Consider the following 19,588-nt stretch of genomic DNA (forward strand, 5'->3'; position numbering starts at 1 on the left):
CTCCTTGTATTGTTTAGGGAATAATGGGGGAAAGGTCTTCTGTTCGGTACACACGGCTTTTATAGTGACTTCTGTCCTGGTTGGGTGAACTCAGATACAGAGCAGCTGGTTACTGAACATGGCTATGGGCAGGTCACTCCGCTCCTACAAACTCTCTAATGACTTACCCTCACCCCTAGGAGAAAATTAAGATTCTACCACAGCACATCATTCCTGGCCTAAAGGTTCTTCTCTGGTATCAGTCCCTGGCCTCCTCCTCCTTCATATCTAGATCTCCCTGAGATGTCCACCTTTGCCTTCTTATGTGAAGCTGACCCCTGTCCATCACTCAGAACTACCTGTGGCGTGGTTCTCCTTGTATCCCTGATCCTTAGCCGAATGGACCATGCCTACCATACAGCCATGTTCTCTACAGACAAAGGTCTGCTCAGGGCTGTTAACCCACTCACGCAGAGAAGGATGGTACAGAGTGGGCCCATTTGAGAATCCCACAAAGGAAGCCTAGGGTTCTTCCCACTCTCCTTCCAGGCATACTTCTGGGTCTCTCCCACTGCTCAGGGCTAGGCAAGAGCCTATCACATCCAAACCACATATACAGAATGGGGGCAATAAGACTGCAAGTATCTAACACTACTCTATCCACGTTCTCATTCAAAACCAAGCCTGCCTGCCTAACCACTTACGACAGTCCACCCACTTCAGGTACCATTTGCCCAGGCTGTCTTGAAACATTTGATCAATCAGTGACACTAGAACTCCCCCCCCCCTCCTCCCCACTGGGACCCACAGATTCCCATTTATTTTTTCACTACATTAAAGCAGCCTTAATGCCACATACACTTAAGTGTTACTGAACCCACGCTGAGTTGTATTGTTTGTTCATTTGTGACACATTCTCTCTATGTAACCCTGGCTGTACTGAACCTTGCTATGTAGAGCAGGCTGGCCTTGAACTGAGATACTCCTGTCTCAGCCTCCTGAGTGCTGGGATTAAAGGTGTTCACCACCACATCTGGCTTTTAGGTGCTGTTTTAATTCTTCCCTGGGGTAACCAAAGAGAAAGATGTTTGCTCTGACAAAGCATATATACCAAGCTGTGCAAATGCAGGCAGGCTTCCATTCATGTCTCACACATACACACACACACACACACACACACACACACACACATCCTCAAGACCTATAGGAGATTCCTTACTGTATCAGTCATAGCTTTGCAACAATGTTTTCTCTTACACTGACTAAGAATAAGAATACATCTTCTCTCACTGTCCTAAAGGAAGAAGTGAAGTTTAACTCATACCAGGAAGATAGGAACTTTACAGCCACAAATGAGAGCAGGAGTCACTGAATATTGCCCAAGGCAGGAACTCTGGAGACCAATTATGGTCAAGGACCCTGAAAAAGGACCAGACAAGGAAGTAACCTGCCCCTGGAAACACATAACAGCTCCAGGAGTGAATGTCTCTTCCTCCCCAGAACTCCCACACAGATGTAGAACAAATGTAGAAACATTTGTCCAAGGTCACACAGCTAGCTGGTGACAGACTTAAGAACCCCATCTGAGTAGCTGTACCCCTGACAACACATTCTCTCACTACCTACAGGTGCTGGGCCAGAAGAGCAAGCAGCATTCGGAGTCCCATAACCTAGAACATCTGCAGAAGACCCAGTGCGGACTCCACAGAGGAGCTTCCAGGCTGCACAGTTCTCAAACAACTACCTTATTCAACCAGATGTAAAGAATGCGCATTCTAAGAGTCTGCATCCCAACCAGAGCAGAAGGATCTCTCTGAGTCTGTGTGGAGATTCAGGAGCAATTACAGGAGAAGGAGGTCCCACTGGGACAATGGGTTAAAGAAGCTCCCAATAAAATTCAAGGAGTTCCAGGGCCTTGTTTATTAAGTAAAACTCTCTGGGCTACCTTCCCTAGAGTTAATTGATCTAGAAGGCCCCAGACACACACAATAATACAACAACCCCCTCTGTATTAGCATCTGTAGAGAAACAAAATGGATAGAATGAGTGAATATATAAAGGGAATTGATCAGAATGCCCTATAGGCTGTGGTCCAGCTAGTCTACCAATAGCTGCCTATCTAAAGAAGGTCCATGAATCTAGTAGTTGCTCAGCCCACAAGGCTGGATGTTTCAGCTGCTTTCAGTATATGTAGGAATCCCAAAGAAGTAGGCTCTGACGTCAGTGGGTGAAGCAATGGACTGGTCAGCAAGAGCAAGCAAGCAAGCAAGCAAGCAAAGAGTGAACGAAAGCTTCTATCTTCCAGGTCCTAATACAGGCCGTCAGCAGAAGGTGTAGCCCAGATTAAAGATGTTATCTTTCCACCTCAGAAGATTCACATTAAAAGTGGGTCTTCCCACTTGAAATGATTAAGAAAAATCCCCTACAGGTGTATGTACCCAACAGCTTGGGTTTTAGTTAATTCCAGACAGTCAAGTTGATGATCAAGAATAGGAACCCTTCCAAAAACAAAGAGGTCATAGTGGCACTTCCTAAGCTGGTACAGGTTTGCCTTATCCTGGAAGCCACAAGAATCCTCCTGCACTTTACCTAAGGAGGCTCAAATCTCAATAAAAGTGTCTAAGTCCTGCTGGAGAGAAGGAGGATAAAGTTCCGAATGTCAAGCAGGTCAGGAGCAGCCACCAGGACCCAAAGGCCTTGCCCCTTTGCATTAACTCTAAGTGTGTAGGAAACTCTTGTAGACTCCAGACATCTTGTCTTTCCATCAGTAGTCAGGCAACATTTTGAGGCTTTGGGCTCCTGACCTGTGGTTCTCAATCTCTTCACTAACTCGGGCTGATGACCAGGGCCTCCTTAGAGATATCTCAGAGATAAGCAGAAAGGAACTCACTGAAACACCATGCAGTCCAGAATAGTACTAAATAAATACACAGCACAGGTCAGCATCCCAGGGCCCAGGGTTCATTCTGCAACATTTTATCAAGTGGACCTCCTGCAAGCACAGGACCTTCCCTGCGCCTAGGCTTTCCTCCATACAACAGAGACCGCCCCTTCTAACAGGCTGAAAGGGCTGGTGAAAGACTGGAACAGAATTTGCTTACACAGAGGGAGCCCTGCTGTCCTGTGTACAGAACTGAGGCCTGAAGTGTCACTGGAGTGACTCCTCAAATAGCTGCACGTGCTGCCCTGAAGATTTTGTATGTCCCCAGTAACTGTTAATCTTCATCTCCAACCTGCATGATTTAGAATCAACTGAAGACACATGCATTTCCAAAGAGGTTTAACCATAGTTCCTCACAGAGGTCCTAGATGGAATGAAAAAGAAAGTGAAGTGGGTGGAATATCAATCAACACTCATCTCTCTTCCTGACTGTGACCAGCCACCTAATGCTCCCGCCGCCACCATGATGAACTATACACTCAAACCATGAGCCAAAATAACACTCACTTCTTGAGTTGCTTTTGTCAGATATTTTACCCCAGCATGGAGAAGGTAACTATTACAGCCTTACCCAGCTCCCAGACTAGTGTCCTAAGAAAAGGTCCCTGGTCTAGAGGCTCAGTTTCTGCCTCTGGAGAAAACAGAGATGTGGTATTCAGGAAGAGAAGCCAGGAAGAATAGGAACAGAAAGCTGGGGAGAGCAAGGGCCAGAAGAAATTATACTATCCAGTTTGTTCTTCACACATCTCAGGTCGCTGAGTGGCCATCCATCCGCTTCAGTAGCTCCATCTGACAATCAAGTACCTCCACTGGCTATGCTTTGCCACCCAAGTCCTGCCAGGTAGGAGGCAAAACCATGGTCCTGGCATACACCAGAACAGAAAAGCCCAAGGCGTGTAGGCTCACAATACCAAAGATACTTTAGACGCTTTCAGATGCTGATGATTCAACTAAACTTGGGGTCAGATTGGCCTCCAGAAGCCACAGACCCTAAGCCAGGGATTCTCAACCTTCCTAATGCTGTAACCCTTTCATACAGCTCCTCATGGTGTGGGGACATTCAACCACAAAACTATTCCACTGCTACTTCATAACTAGGATGTTCTACTGTTATAAATCATAATGTAAATACCTGTGTTTTCTGATGGTCTTAGGCGGCCCCCAAAACGGTCGTTCGGCCCCAAAGAGGTTGTAACCCATAGGCTGAAAATGCTGCCCTAAACGCAAGTTGACTTTGAAATTCCACCCAGAGGGCTGAATGTTGAATCACAGTGTATCTAATGGGGTTTACAGCCCTGCCCATTAAGAAACGGGGACCCTCAGAGCGGCAAAGTTCCCCTCTATCTCCACATGCACAGCATGGAACATGCACAGCATGGAACATGCACAGCATGGAACATGCACAGCATGGAACATGCACATGCAAGCACACACACACACACACACACACACACAGAGAGAGATATGCACACACACAATCAGTACTAATAAACACTCGATTTTAAAACTGTGAAAAAACCTGCCCCTCAAAGGAAGTTTGAAAGGTCTGAGAACCAGAGGGGAGGCGAGGGCCAGCTTCCTCAGCTTCCTCATTATGGGGGAAATGGGGCCCAAGGCAGGAGGCACCATGCCCAGGGTCACAAAGCTATCACACACCAGCTTTTCCTCTCTCCGGATGGGTGGCTGCTGTGAACAAGAAGCAGATGTGCCCTCTGCAGCCATGCAGGGGACCCAGCAAAAGGCCCAGAAGAAGGGCAAGGGCTGCTCCACTGTAACAGTGATAATTGGAGCCTGACCCAGTAACCGGAAGTCCAGGAATGACAGTGGAGGAAGAGTCATCCAAGGGAGGCTGAGGTAGCGTCCGAGCATGACAGTCTCTGCCTTCACTATTCCAGTACACATGATTAAAATGAGAAATCCAGGTTACTAAACCAGGGCCAAACAGTAAACACTCTCAGTGTCGTACGTTCTGTGAACTCTGCTGCAACCGTTCCACTGGCGGTGAATGATGGGAGAAGCCAGAGAGGACAGCCAGATGATGGATGTGGCTTCCTTCCAGTGAAAATTATGCTCAAAACAAGCAGAACCAGGTCTGACCTAAAGGCCCCAGGCAGCCAAGCCCAGCATGAAACTATCACACTAAAACCATCTGGACCTAGAGATGAAGGACAGGATTTCCTTTAGTTTAGTCACATAAATTCTGGGTATCTGTAATTTTGATATGTTTTTGTATTATTTTAGCAGGGGTTTTTTGGGGGAGGAGGAGGGTTGAAGACAGGGTTTCTCTCTCTGTATCCCTGGCTGTCCTGGAACTCTGTAGACCTTGCTGGCCACAACTCAAGAGATCTGCCTGCCTCTGCCTCCTGAGGGCTGGGATTAAAGGCGTGAGTCACTACAGCCTAACTGTTTTAGCAGCTCTTAACAGCTGACAACTGAGTATAATTCATGGCACATGCCCTTAATAAGATATGTTAGAACATCATACTATTAGAGAAGAATATGCTCACGAATAACTACCTGGAATCCAGGTAAAAGGTACTGAAAGAAAAAAGGGACCTGTCATAAGGTGACAGAAATAAACAGGGGACAAAGGGACAAAAGCAAAGACAGAATTAGCAAAGACTTGAAGACAAACACCAAATATACTGACATCGAATATAATGACTGACACCACATTCTCTGACTGACAGACACCACATACACAACAGGAATTCAGAGGAAAACCTAAGTGAGAAGAGGAAAGAAGCAAGGGTGCTCAGGAGGCAGAGGCAGGGGGATGGATCTCCGTGACTCCAACACCAGCCTGGCTACAGAGTTCCAGAACAGCCAGAGGTACATAGTGAAATCTATCTCTCCTTGCATAAAACCCAGTTCATGCTGAGGAAGGGAAACACACAGAAAGCACTTCCGGATACAAGTATAGGCAAAGATCTTCTGGGTAGAACTGTAATAGCACAAAAAAATAGGCTCAAGAAATGACAAAATCTCTTTCTCTCTCTCTCTCTCTCACACACACACACACACACACACACACACACACACACCAACTTGGGTGAACAGACAGCCTACTATAGAATGGGAAAAAAAAAACTTTGCCAGCTACATTAGACTAAGGGGTTTATAATATATAGTATTGTAAAAACATTAAATACAACAACAAAAAAAAAGTACCCAAAGTGTCAATCAATAAACAGGCCAATGAACTGAATGAACAGAACACAGGGTCTGACCAGGTATCTCTGGCTGGCCTAGAATTTGCCATGTAATTCACTCTGGCCTCAAACTCAAGAAATCTATCAGCGTCTGACTCCTTAGTACCGGGGTTAAAGGTGTGCATTAACACACCTGCCTCTTTCCCCTCAGGAAATACATGGTTTTTAGTGCTCAGCATCCCCAGACATCGGGGAGGTACAAATTAAAACTACTCTGAGACTACATGTCTCCCTGCTCAGAATGGCCAGTATGAAGAAAGCTAAGTGCTTAGGGCCCTTATACAATGTTGGTGGGAGTACAAACTGCTCAGCCAATATTAAAAATCGTTGTGGATTGAGACCAGGGATCCAGAAGGGGCTCATGAGACAGAATAAAAAGGCTTCACGACAGGGGTGTGTGGTGGCAAGAGGACACACACCATAACCTGGAATAGGCACAGGAAGGGGGACGAGGGCAGGGGATGGACCAGCGCGAAGGCTGGGTCAGAATGAAGTACATGTACAGAGGGCGTTAGTTGTCCGGGATGCCTTCCTTGTTCTTCACCTTATTTACCGAGCCAGGGTCTCCTGCTAGACCCAGGGACCCGCCTTCTGAGCACACACCCAGTTTTTGTGTGGATTCTGGGGATCTGAATTCCAGTCCTCACTTTGGCAATAGTGTGACTTATTCACTGAGCCCTCTCCCAGACCCTCAACAGAATTTTTAAAAGGGATTTCTGAAGAAGAAATAAATAAGAAAAAAACACAGTGAACAAGATGGAAGTGAGGAACTCCACACAGCAGGCAGGCCTCTGACAGTTACTACACCAGTGAGTCACTGCACAAAAGAGATAGCCACATGCACACACACACACACACACACACACACACAGAGGGGGAGGGGACTTGCATGAACCCTGTGGCTATGCAACAACCCCGTGCTCTGCACTAGCCTCCATGCTCCTAGGACAACCTTCTTCCATAAATTCCCTAGTAGTCTGAGCTTCACACATGGCTGAGGCTGGTGGAAATCAATATTCCACACCTTAGTTCTAGGGGAGTCCCTGACTAGGGCAGTCTTTGCCCTCTGCCCTCAGCCTGGGCAAGACTGAGACTGAGAATATATACACCCCTACCTATGCCAAGAGATAAGGCAGCTCACTTCCTGTGTACTGGGGCAGCTCTTCTGGAAAAGTGATTTTGACTGTTAAGTGTGTCAGCCAGGTCAAATCAATGTACACACCTTCTGACCCACTTAATCTCACTCCTGGGACTCCATTCCAGCAATAACTTCCCTCCCTTTCCTACAGGGAAGAATCTGTATTACATAAACCTAGTCTCTACAACCTTATCTGGAAGAAAGAAAAACTGAAACAACCTAATATCTCAAGTACAAGTTTCTACAAAAACGCAGCCAGCTGGACTGTGTGGCAACTACCTGAATGTGCCACACCACTGATGCTGATGTGATAATGCAGCCATCCGGATTTTGAAGATATTGTCCCCAAGGACATGAAACTACAAACATCTACAGAGACAATTGTAGCATGGAAGAGGAATGCAAGCTATCCTGGGACGCCCTGTTCAAGTCTTCTGGAACTCATGCAATTGCAAAAGTCCACTCAACAGTTCTTGAAAGAAAAGGTAATACCAAAACTCAGCAGTGGAAACAAAACTATACTGTATCTATTAAACTATTAAAGTAGTAGCCATGTGTCATTTGAAAGATGGAAGCAGAGGAGCTGAGGGCATAGCTCAGGTGATAGAATGACTGCCTAACATGCATGCAGGCCTGAGTTCAAATTCCAGCCCTATATAAAACAGGCAAGACAGCAAGTAGTCCATGCCAGGAGGACCATCAGAAATGCCAGGTCATTCACAGCTACAGGAGACCTTATCTTAGAGGAGGAAGAGTAGGGAGAGAGAAAACAAGGACACCTCCGATGGAAGCTGGGAAACCAACTGCAATCAGACCTGCGTCTCATTCATCTTGGTTCAAGCTCAGTGGGGGCAGGGGGAAGGACCAGTTCTCCATCACCTGGGGGATGGGTTAGGGCTGCACTTTCTACCAGGCTTCTTGCTGTCTCTCTGGAGAAGGGCAGCCACTGGTCCCAGAGTGCCGGAAGTAGCCTGAGGCTCATTTGTTGTTCTGGCAAAACTCTCAATACCCTCTCCCTTGTTCTTAGGTTTCCTGACCCAGACTATAAATTATCCTCACCCTACACATAGGAGGTATCAGATACCCTGAAGGACAGGGCTCTGGGTTATGCACAGAGCTCAGATACTCCTTCCCTCCTGTTCCACTGTCTCAGTCAGAAGTAAGGCTGCACAGTTAGGCTCAGAGCTATGGCTCAAGTGTAGTAAAGTCACTACGGATGTCAATGGCAGAGTGTTTTTTTTTTTTTTTTTTTTTTTTTTTTTTTTTTTTTTTTTAAACTAAAAAAAAGCAGAAGTTTCTCCTTGTGGTGTAACACAGGCCTGCTGTCTGTATTTAGCAGGGATGGAGTCTTCATTTTAAATCTATCTTTGAAATAAGATCNTTTTTTTTTTTTTTTTTTTTTTTTTTGGTAAGGTTTTTTTGAAACTAAAGACAAGCAGAAGTTTCTCCTTGTGGTGTAACACAGGCCTGCTGTCTGTATTTAGCAGGGATGGAGTCTTCATTTTAAATCTATCTTTGAAATAAGATCCAGGCAAGAGCTTTATCTGAACTTGTAGAGATTATGGCCAACGCTTATGGGGGAAAGCAATCCTGAGCTGCAGACAATACCCCTCAAGAACATTCAGGAAGCAAATCCAAAAGAAGTGCACATGATCTACAGAACTAGGCTGTGTGTGAACAAGGCCTTCCACGGCTCCCCCAGCCTTGCTCCACAGTTTCTCTTCCTCTGCCTGCTAAAATGAGACCTTTCTTTTTAAACTGCAGTGAAACACACATGATATAACTTATTCTAACCATGTTCAGGTTTCAGCTCAGTGGCATTAAGTCTATCAAAACAGAATCGGCCATCAGAGAATTTTTTTTTTTTTAACAATACAAAACAGAAACCAGACCCCTTAAACAACAATCTCCTGCTGTGGTTGGACTGTGTCCCTCAAGATCCATGTGTTAGACTTTGTCCCCATTGTGAGAGTGTTGAGAGTAGGACTAGGGATGAATGGAAGAACTCATTACTGCTAAAGTGGACTTGCCATAAAATGGAGTTTGAATGGTGCAGACAAAGCGCAGTAGCAAAGCGCTGACCTAGCACACACACGGCTCTATGGTCACCCCCAGAATTAGAGAGGGGAGGTGGGGGGAAGAAGAGAAAAGAGAGAGAGACAGAGAGAGGGAGAGACAGAGAAGCTGACTTTGGCCTCCCTTTTCCCTTTTATTCTCTCACCCATGTGATGTTTTCCACCAAGTTATGACCTCCCCAATCTTAAACTTCTCAGCTTCTGGAGCAGTGGTCCTCAACCTTCCTAATGCTGCGACCCTCCAACACAGTTTCTCTCATGTTGTGGTGACCCCTACCATGAAATTATTTTTGTTGCTACTTCATAACTGAAATGAATCATAATGTAACTATCTGATGGTCTCAGGCCGCCCCTGTGAAAGGGTCATCTGACCCTCAAAGGTGTTTCGACCCACAGATTGAGAACGACTGCTCTAGAATCATGCGGTAGAGAATCTCCTCTGGTTATAAAGACCCTTGCAGTGATCCATAAAAGCAGCACAAATGGACTGGGAGCCTGCCCGTTTTCACCTCCTCACTGCCAGGCAGCCAAAATCCACTCTCTGTGTCTATGTCTTTCTGCTGACTATTGTAGTTAGTCTGCAATGAGCCATACAGCCTCTAACCTATAAATGAAATCCAATCTGGAGTATTCTACTTAACATAATGTCCTAAAGGTTCATCTATACTCTAGCATGTGTCCTCGAGTGATTTAGGCTCTCAGATGCCACATTTCCTGGCCCTCTGATCAGCAAAGGCCACAGGTTGCTTCTATCTTTTGGCTGTGATGAGTAAGATGGCGCACAATGGTGTACAAACATCTGACATTCTGCTTTCAGTCTTCTGCATATTATATATCCAGAAGTGGGGTTGCGCATGGTAATGTCATTGCTAACGGGAAGTAACACCAGTTTGGCATCACAGATTATCACTTGCTTCCATGGCACAGTGTAGAAGGTCACCAATCTCTACACACCTACGCCAATATTTATCTTCTGCTTTTTTGTTTTTAAAAGAAAACACGTGACACCTTTGTGGGTATGAGGTATATTATACTGTGGTTTTAATTTGCATTTCCTTGAGTTGAACAAGACTCTGAACTAGAAACAGGTCTAGCACAACCAAAAAGTGATCAAAGGAAAAAAAGAAAAAAAAAGCTGTGTGTGTGGTGGGGTGTGCTCTCAAAGCACTAGGCTCCCAGGAAACAATTTTCTATACCATCCCTGTGTAAAAAAACAAAAGAAGCCTAACTCCGGTGCACAGACAGCAGCATCTACATCTAACCAAATGGATGCTGGTCTCTGGGAATCCCAGCCCCAAAGTCAGAAAAAAGAAAACAAACGTTCCTTGAATGCTACAGGAATCTGTCCACTAGAGAAAACAGTGTGGGAGCAATGGTAAGCGGCAGGTGGCTCAACTGCAGCCAGCCTGTCCCTATACCTTGACCTGGCTACAGAAACTGCCTTCTTCATACTCAACGCTGGCCTATTGAGCAGTTCTTCCCCACCCAAACAAACACAAACACTTGGTATGGAAAATGACCCGGGCTTTGATTCAAAGTAATCCAAAAGAGGTTGGGGAACAAAAGTGAAACAAAACCAGCTGAATTCATTTCTGAAGCTGGATGGTGCTACTGTGAAGCTTGATACATTCTTCTATTGTCTCCATCTAGAAAAACAGAAACTCAGAAGCCATACGACTTAGCACGCCACTTTCTCCTTTTTCTGAAGTTTCTCAGTGGCAACACCAGGCTTTTCAAGGTCCCTGGGTTCCGGGGAGAGCGCAGACTGTATCCTGGTGTGCAGAGCAGGCTGGCCTCACCGCACTGCACTCTATGTGAGCTTCCCAGGTCTCTGTGGATCTCAAAGCGTGGGACTCCCTCCACACTGCAGCATCCTGCCCAGGTAAAGTAACTTCCTGCCAGGAACAGTGGGACAGCGGCCAACACCAAGGGGCCCGGTCCCCCACGTCCATTCTCTGAGGGCATTTCCTAACTGTTCCTGTTTGTTCCCTCCTTCTGCCCCAGTGCTTACTAACAAAAATGATTAACTCTCAACCACATACACTAACTGCCAGGTCTGCAAAATCCTTCAAATACTACTCCATACTTCAGTCCAGGCTTGCCACAATTCTGGATTTGATGAACTGTTTGAATTTTGTGCTGCCAGTGTGTAAGCAAGTCCTGTCCCCTAAGAACCAAGAATTTGTTACGAAGAACCTCTGAAGGAAGAGGTAACCAGGGACATGACAATGAGGGTATTGTGCTGCCTGCAACAGTTAGGATGTGTCAAAGATCAAGTCAAAAGTCAAGCAGGCAAGGGGGCCCTTGCTTGAGGAAACAGGAAGCAATGTTCTCCAGATAGGGAGCAAATCCAAGTCTGAGAAACCCTACAACAGGAGGCAAGAGTGTTATACAGGTCTCTGTGACCAAGAACATACTGCTACAGTTTGCAGATCTCTGACTGCATGCCTATGATGGAGACTGTGGCATTCTAGCCCACTCCTTGCCTCCTGTGCCTTGAGGACAGCACTTTGCTGTCATACTCCACAGCTGACACCCCCACCAGAGCCTAAAGTCAACAGTCCAGGTGATCATGGAACCTCTTAGCCTCTCTCTCTCTTTTTTGCCTCTCTCTCTCTCTTTTTTTTGTTTTTTGTTTTGTTTTGTTTGTTTGTTTGTTTGTTTGTTTGTTTTTTGTTTTCCAGACAGGGTTTCTCTGTATAGCCCTGGCTGTCCTGGAACTCACTTTGTAGACCAGGCTGGCCTCGAACTCAGAAATCCGCCCGCCTCTGCCTCCCGAGTGCTGGGATTAAAGGCATGCGCCACCACACCCGGCTAGCCTCTCGCTTATAAGTTAGCTATCTCTGGCATTTTGTCACATAGGCAGAAGGTGAACACACACACTGCTGCCTAGCGATACCACATCGGGAACTAAGATGAGGCTGAAGAGTAAGCACAGGAAAAGTCTGGGGTGACAGACATGCCACTGCATTTCACCCTCTTTCTCTAGGACAAGAACTCCTAATCACACAGAGACATATCGCCAGGACATGATGCCAGAAAGCTGAGACTGAAAAGGTAGGAAGTGGCCCCCTTCCTCCATGGCCCCCAATGACCACTGTGCTTGCTGACAGAAAAGCTTCAATGCACCAATCCTTCCCCTCACCTTCCCACACAGTGCCAGTGTGTCTGCCTTGCCCTGCTCAGACTTGATGGCCAAACACACATTGTGGCTCCCCAACCCCTGACCAACTCCAGCAACTGCCCAGTTTTTCTGCTTTTGAGGCCAGAGTACTTGAAAAGAACTGTTGTTAGTCAGAATTTCACTTCTACACTTTTTGTTGACCTTCCCATCTCCAGCAACAACCAAGGTCACGGCTCTGTGACACGGCTGACTGCTCTTTTCTACCACAGAAGCTTCTGCAACGTAAAACCTCCTTTTTACCCAGGCTTGCGCTCATTTTGGCCAGGTCCAAGGGAGCTTCCCTTCTCCACCCCACCTCAGCATCTCAGACAATACTCCAGACCTCAGCAGGCACGCACACTCACGTTGATGTTCTCTCCCTCCCATACTGTCCTAAAATGCACCTCCAGGGTGCACCCACATACGGCCAGCCAAGGGATAAAACCTCTCACTACTCACAGACCCCACCAAAGTCCATCTCAGATCAGGGCTCAACTGACCTTCTCTCTCACTCTGCAGTCACTCTGCAGTCAGATCACACCACACAACACACACATAAAAGCTCCCGAGAGTTCAACAAAGCATAGAAAAGCAGTGTACAGCACAGACTCATGACCCCACCCACTCAGAAGGCTGAGACAGGGGTCCTAAGTTCAAAGTCACCCCGGGCAATGGTGTGAATGAGAGTTTCTGCTGCTGTGACAAACACCAAAAGTAACTTGGGGAGGAAAAGATGTATTTTACCTCACAGATTACAGTCCATCACCATGGGAAGTCAGAGCAGCAACTCAAGTGGGGTAGGACCTGGAGGCAGGAGCTGATGCAGAGGCCATGGAGGGATGTTACTGACTGGCTTGCTCAACCTGCTCTCTTATAGCACTCAGGTCCAACCAGCCAGGGGTGTCACCACCCACAACAGGCTGGGCCTTCCCACACCAACCACTATAGCTCTGCCTATGGGCAAACCTTATGGAGGCGTTTCTCAATTGAGAGTTCCTCTTCCCAAATGTTGCTTGTTTGTGTCAAACCTTAAACTAGTCAGGGTAGCAACTATCTGAAAATAAAATTTATGGGGGGGAGGAGGGGCGGGGGGCTACCTGAAAATAAAAATTTTATTACAATAAAAATTGTAGCTTTCATGACAGAGTGCACACCTGACAATGCACAAGGTCCTGGACTCAATTCCTAGCACAGCAAAAGAAGAAGTGAACGATACTCTCAGTGCACATGGAGAGCTGTCTGGCCAGACTTCTCGGGGTCCCTGTCCTCCTCTGTGTTGCCTTCCTCACTCAGCTCCAGTCTCATGAGTGCCTGTCCTGCTTTGTACACGCTGACCTCACTTCTGCCTCGGGATACCCAGCCAGACAGCCTCGGTAACTACCACTCTGACTGGATCTTTCCTTCTCAAAACCCACTGGGCAGCCTGTTCGGTGATACTCAGCTCACTCTCTGCATCCCAGGCTCACACACTCTGTTAAACACATACACAACAGCAAGGAGCTGCCCCACCCCCCCACCCCACCCCACTGCGATGCTCAGCAAACTAACGCCATTCTTAGTAAACCACGAATTTCCACAAGTGCAGGACTTCACGACCCTCTTTACAGCCTTCTCAGCTGGGTAGTGACTATCCCCTCCCAGGATATAGAAGACAGCCTGGCCTACAAGGCTGTTCATGTCGTACCAGTGCATTGCTGGGATAGGAAGACAGCACTATTACACCAAGAGAGTGACCAAAGGTTCCTGACCCACCCAAACTGGGCTGGACCCCTTAATTTGTCTTTCCATCACCTGAGCCCACCCATGATGATATTCCTGGCTGGTTCTATAAGGACGAGGACCATGGCCCCTGCCCACTGCCTCTTCCCAGGACCTCCCCAGAGTCTGGTCATCAGGAGTACAGAGAATCATGACTTGGTGATGATGGTCCCGATCACACAAGGGACCATGACCACATCTCTGGACTTACCCAAAAGACGATATTGTAGCTGAAGAGCAGGTACTTGTACCAGCAGCTGACCTCGGCGTTCGAGTATCTATAATAGTGCATCTTCTGAGAAGGAGGACCTGCAGGGACAGTGACTGATGAGGCACAGTCAGCTTCAAACCTGCTCCCCACATACAGAAAGACCAAGGCTCCCATTCAACTTCCTGAAATCTCCACTGTCCCATCATATCTGTCTGTTCATCCAAACACAGACCTACTATTATTAGTGCTAACTAAAGGTTAACCAACAACCAGGTTAAATAAGCTTCCAAAAACAAAAAACAAACAAACAAAAGATAGAATAACAATTTTTAAGTGTCTTCAACGTCCTAGAAACTCTCATTCGAGCTTTCTCCGCCATTTATCTCCTCCTCTTCTTAGCTGTGTGTTGATTGTTCCTTCTTCCCCATGCCAACAACACTGGAGTTCAGAAAGGTCATGTGACTACCTCAGGGGCAAGGGGGATATGACTGAGTGACAAAGAGCTGGACACGGAGCTCATACCTGTAATCCTGGCTTTTGGGAGACGGAGGTAGGAGCTCTGCTGTGAACTCCAGGCCAACTTAGGCTACACAGTAGACCTTCCCTTCAAAAATACATACAGAAGAAAGGAAGGCAAGGGCAGAGCCCAGAATCTGAACCATGGAGAAGGCATTCCACTGCCCACATTCCTTTAACCACCATAACCAACCAAGGAAATGAAGACTTGATCACAGGAAGCCATGGTAGAAAGAAACCTGAATGATCAGCAGGCTTACACAGAATCCAACTGTAATGGATCAACACAAAGACACCTTTACGGCTCCATGTTCATTTGCCTACTGTCTGAGACCAGCTCCCAGGCACAGTGTATACAGAAATGAGACGTGCCTGTTTGGGCAGTGAGATGCCTCAAAGCCCACAGCATTCACCCTAACTCCATCTTCCTATCTCCTACCGCTACCCACCATGAACATGGCTTGGCTTCCTAACCAAATACAATAAATCTGGACTATAGTGTCCCTTTGGGAACAGCCTTGGAGCTGCAGGGTAAACAGTGTATGTTGTTTCTTATCTGTCAGCCACAGAGCCAGGCCCACCAGTAGCACTTCCCACCCTCAGGAATAAAGTGCAAGTGAATGTTGGAACAGGGTGGGGTACTCAAGCTGAAAGAGGGGGCCGGGATCTGAGGCTCCAGACAGAAAGGGGTACTGCCATCCAGCCCTATGTACAGGAAGGGGTGCTACTCCCCCAAACCACACCGCACACACAGATGCAGACAAGGACACTGTCAAGGTTAGAAAAGCCCAGATATTGGACCAGGACCCAATTCCAAACAAGGCCACCCTGGCAGTGAAGAATTAATCCCTCTACCCAGACACCTGAAATACCCAATTGCTACAGCTTTCCTGACGACAAGCTATGTGCAAAATCAGTTTTAGAGATGAGCACGAATGTAGCTATAGGCTTGCCATGTTCTGAGAAAATGACACAAAGGAGCATGACTCCTCTACAAATGGGCCCTCCCTGTACTCAGCCATACCCCAAAGTATGCAATCCATGTGAACCATCCAGACCCCACCTCTCACTCCTTCCTCACCCTATCTGGGGCAGCTGCCAGGAGGCATGGGTGAGACAGCAGGAATGGCCCCTCAGCCACCCAGTAGCCCCACATCTATCCCAGAACCACCCACTACCAGAACACTTCCATGAAACTACCCTCCAAGAATGAGTGGGAATACACCATCCCAGGTGCTCAAGAGCTCTGAACATCAGGTTCATGGCCATCGGCATGAGACCACAGAATCAAACAAGGAACACAGGGAGAAGCCCCAGCTCTTTCAGATAAAGGCATAGATAGGCACCATCCTTCTCCGCATGGCCTGGCCCATCAAGTCCCTGCCCTACTCAGGCCCTTGGGGTCCTCACCTGAAACAGGGAACATATGACTGGTCCCGGTTGCTATGATGAGGGCCTTACCTGGGATCATCAGAATCAACCTCACATTCTTCAGAGTCCAGCCACCTACCACTCTGTACAGGACTGGTTGGGCTCTGCATCCGGGCTAACAAACTCCTTGAGTGGCTAGTCTGTGAAACTAGATCCATGCTTGGTGGAGCAGCTACTACACACTGAGGGGCTACCCTCTCTGTAGGGACCCTGAGAAGACAAGAGGATCTGCTGTCTGGATGCAGCACCCTGCATAGGTTGTAATGGGCCCCGAAGAAAGAAACCTAACCAGATGACATTCCTCAAAACATCCAGGTTGTCCCTTTCATTTGAGGACATCTGTGGTGGGGACAGAGATAATTAGAGATAGCTCAACTGTCCTGTGTAGGAGGAAAAAGTAAAGCTAGAACTCAATTAGAACCACCCAACGTAGCTATCAAAATGTGCTGTTGAGACAGCACAATGTCACAAGTGCTACCACTTGTTCCTCTTTTAGACAAGACCAGCCTGTCTTCAGAGCACCAAATGCATCCCTTCTTTCTTGAGGTTCATGGAGAAGCCTGGGAAGCAGGTCACATAAACACCCAGAAGTCTAGAACTCCTAGAAGGTACTCCACGGCTGCCATCTACCCGACTGAGGTTCAGAACTCTAAGGCTCCTCTGTCTTCTCACCAGCAAACATTGTCTGCTGTGCACGATGATGCTGACTGACTAGGTGCTCCAGCTCCAGACCTTCATGATCATCCTGTGATAGACAGCACAGGGACCATCACACTCCCAATCCTTGGTCTCCTTCAGCTCTAGTTCACAGGTCAGTGTGGAGAGCACAGACACACACAGGAGACCACACCGACACAGGGAAACCAGCACTCTAGAGTGTAGCAGATTCTCCCTATGCAGGTGCCATCTCCGTACCAGCCCCACAACCAAACAGGAAACAATTCTGTCCCCACAGACCAGATGCTGGGGTCCAAGCCCTACAGCATCAAAGAACTGCAACAGCCAAGATCTAAATTAAAAATCTTCCAACACTTGGCACCCACTAGCAGCAGGTTCACCCAGCAGTGACCACGCACTCCCTGATCATCCTGGGCACAGGGGATCACACTCACACAGCATGTTCCTCCTGCAACTTACAAACCAAGAGCATGCATGAGTGCGTCATTTCCTCTGAACAAATGACGACTCAGGCCCCGGGGTAAGGGCATCCTCCAGATGACACTTCCCGATTCCCAACTCCCAGACCAAGAAACTGTTTCAAGGGAAATAAAAAATTCAGCCTTTCTTCACCCTACTTCCCAGACCTCTCCCATAAGTCTCAGGAAGTGAAAATAAAGGGGTGGGAGTGGTAGCCTTGGGCTCTCCTGAATTCAGAGACCTCCTTTTCGATCCTGCTGGCCAGAAGACATATTTTATGACTTACACTGTAGAACAACGGGAACACTTTTTTCCAGCCCAGCATAAACCTCCAACAGAGCACAACAGGTCTTTCATCAGGGCAGAAGTAAAGTTAGGACCCAGCGCCTCAAAACCTCAGGGCAGAAAAAAAGAAGGAATGAGCCCTCGTGAGCCATTTGCCTGGGCACATTCACAGCTGTGATGACACAAGAAACTAGACCTGACCCCAAATGACTCCAAAGTGTCCAGGGTCCCTGGCCATCTCACCTTACTGGCAAAACTAAGACACATCAGTGAAACCAGAACTTAGCCATGTACCAACTGTTGATACCAGTACTCTTTACTTACACAGACAGACACACACACACACACACATTGAGAGAGAGAGACACACACACAGACATACAGAAAGAGAGAGACAGAGAGAAGCAAAGACAGAGACCAAGACAGTCAGACACCCATTTTGACTTCCTAAAATTCGGTAAACTTTTCAGACACCAACAGACCTAGCTAGCAGATTAGAACCTAAAAGCTACTTTGTATTGTTTAAAAAACTGATTAGTAATCTGGGGGGAAATTAAATACGCAAAAATCATTCCAAATATTTAAGGGGCATGGTACACATGCAGGTGCACACACACTCTGAAGAAGAGGGTGTTCAGGCCCATCTCCTCCTTACTCATCTTCTCTTTTGAGGCAACCGGGTAAAAAAGTAAAGTTTAAAATTGCCGCCAAATTCCCACATGATTACAAGTTACATTAAGATAATGTAAGAAATATAAATAATGAAAACTTTCTGAAGGTGCAGTCCTGGTAGAAGATCGACATTTGTAACAGTGATTCACACCCAATAAAACAAAACACTTAGGCTTAGGTAAATAAGGGCTATGGACAGAGGGGCGCAGCATCATTCACAGATGGAAAAATAGTCACTGTCACTGACAATAAAATCCCCAGACTACCCAGGGGCAGTTGTTCACGCTTTCATATGTAACAGAATGTCCCCACCACGAGTGTTAGGCATATCCATACCTTGCAGCAGATGCATATGTCATTACCCTTTGGAAAGCCAACAGTTACAGACATTAAATCTGGTTATATCTTTAATCTAATTAACTCATGACTAAGAATTTGCCTCATGAAAATAAGCCAGCGGAAGAAAGTGAATACGCATATAGTATGAACCGTGAACATCACGGTTTGTGACTACGGAACAATCTGTAGGCATGTGGGTAAAGGCAAATGGAAAAATCAGACCATGAAAGGGAGCGGCGGCGTGTGGGTCTACTGTAAGTGATTTTCCAGAAGAGTTTCCACCATGCTTGCCATCCCCACCTTGGCATTATGGCACTGATGGAGGCCACTGTAGGGGAGTGGAGTGGTGAGACCACAGTCATCAGAAACAGGGCTCCCTGATCTGACTACCGCATTCAAGATGCAACCATCAATCCCACTGACTTTTCTCAATTAAAAAAATTAGCCTCTGCTCAACTATAGAATATTTCCAACTCAGAAGAATGAAAGCAAGCTGACAGTGAGAGACCAGTGGACTATGGCTTTCAGTTGGCATGATTTGAACCTGGAATGTCTCTTGTGAGTTTTTTGGGTTTTTTTGTTTGTTTGTTTGTTTGTTTTTTAATTGGAAGCCAGGCAGTGGTGGTGCAAGCCTTTAATCCCAGCACTTGGGAGGCAAAGGCAGGTGGATTTCTGAGTTCAAGGCCAGCCTGGTCTACAGAGTGAGTTCCAGGACAGCCAGGGCTACACAG

At 46.9% G+C, this 19,588-nt stretch overlaps 1 protein-coding gene across 4 annotated transcripts in view; it reads right to left on the reverse strand.

The window, feature by feature from the left end:
• The window catches only part of Tspan14 (tetraspanin 14), a 59,153-nt gene that overhangs the window by 12,905 nt on the left and 26,660 nt on the right, over positions 1 to 19,588 (reverse strand). For 3 of the 4 annotated variants that reach the window (XM_021181719.2, XM_029469009.1, XM_021181720.2), the window contains exon 2: positions 14,478 to 14,575. In XM_021181719.2, the coding sequence (XP_021037378.1) occupies positions 14,478 to 14,558 (81 nt within the window). In that variant the 5' untranslated portion in view covers positions 14,559 to 14,575. Of the gene's footprint in view, positions 1 to 14,477; positions 14,576 to 17,847; positions 18,078 to 19,588 lie in introns of those variants that run through there. The other variant, XM_029469008.1, reaches the window with a different exon arrangement.

The sequence above is a fragment of the Mus caroli genome, chromosome 14 (genome assembly GCF_900094665.2).
Source record: "Mus caroli chromosome 14, CAROLI_EIJ_v1.1, whole genome shotgun sequence".
Classification (NCBI taxonomy): domain Eukaryota; kingdom Metazoa; phylum Chordata; class Mammalia; order Rodentia; family Muridae; genus Mus; species Mus caroli.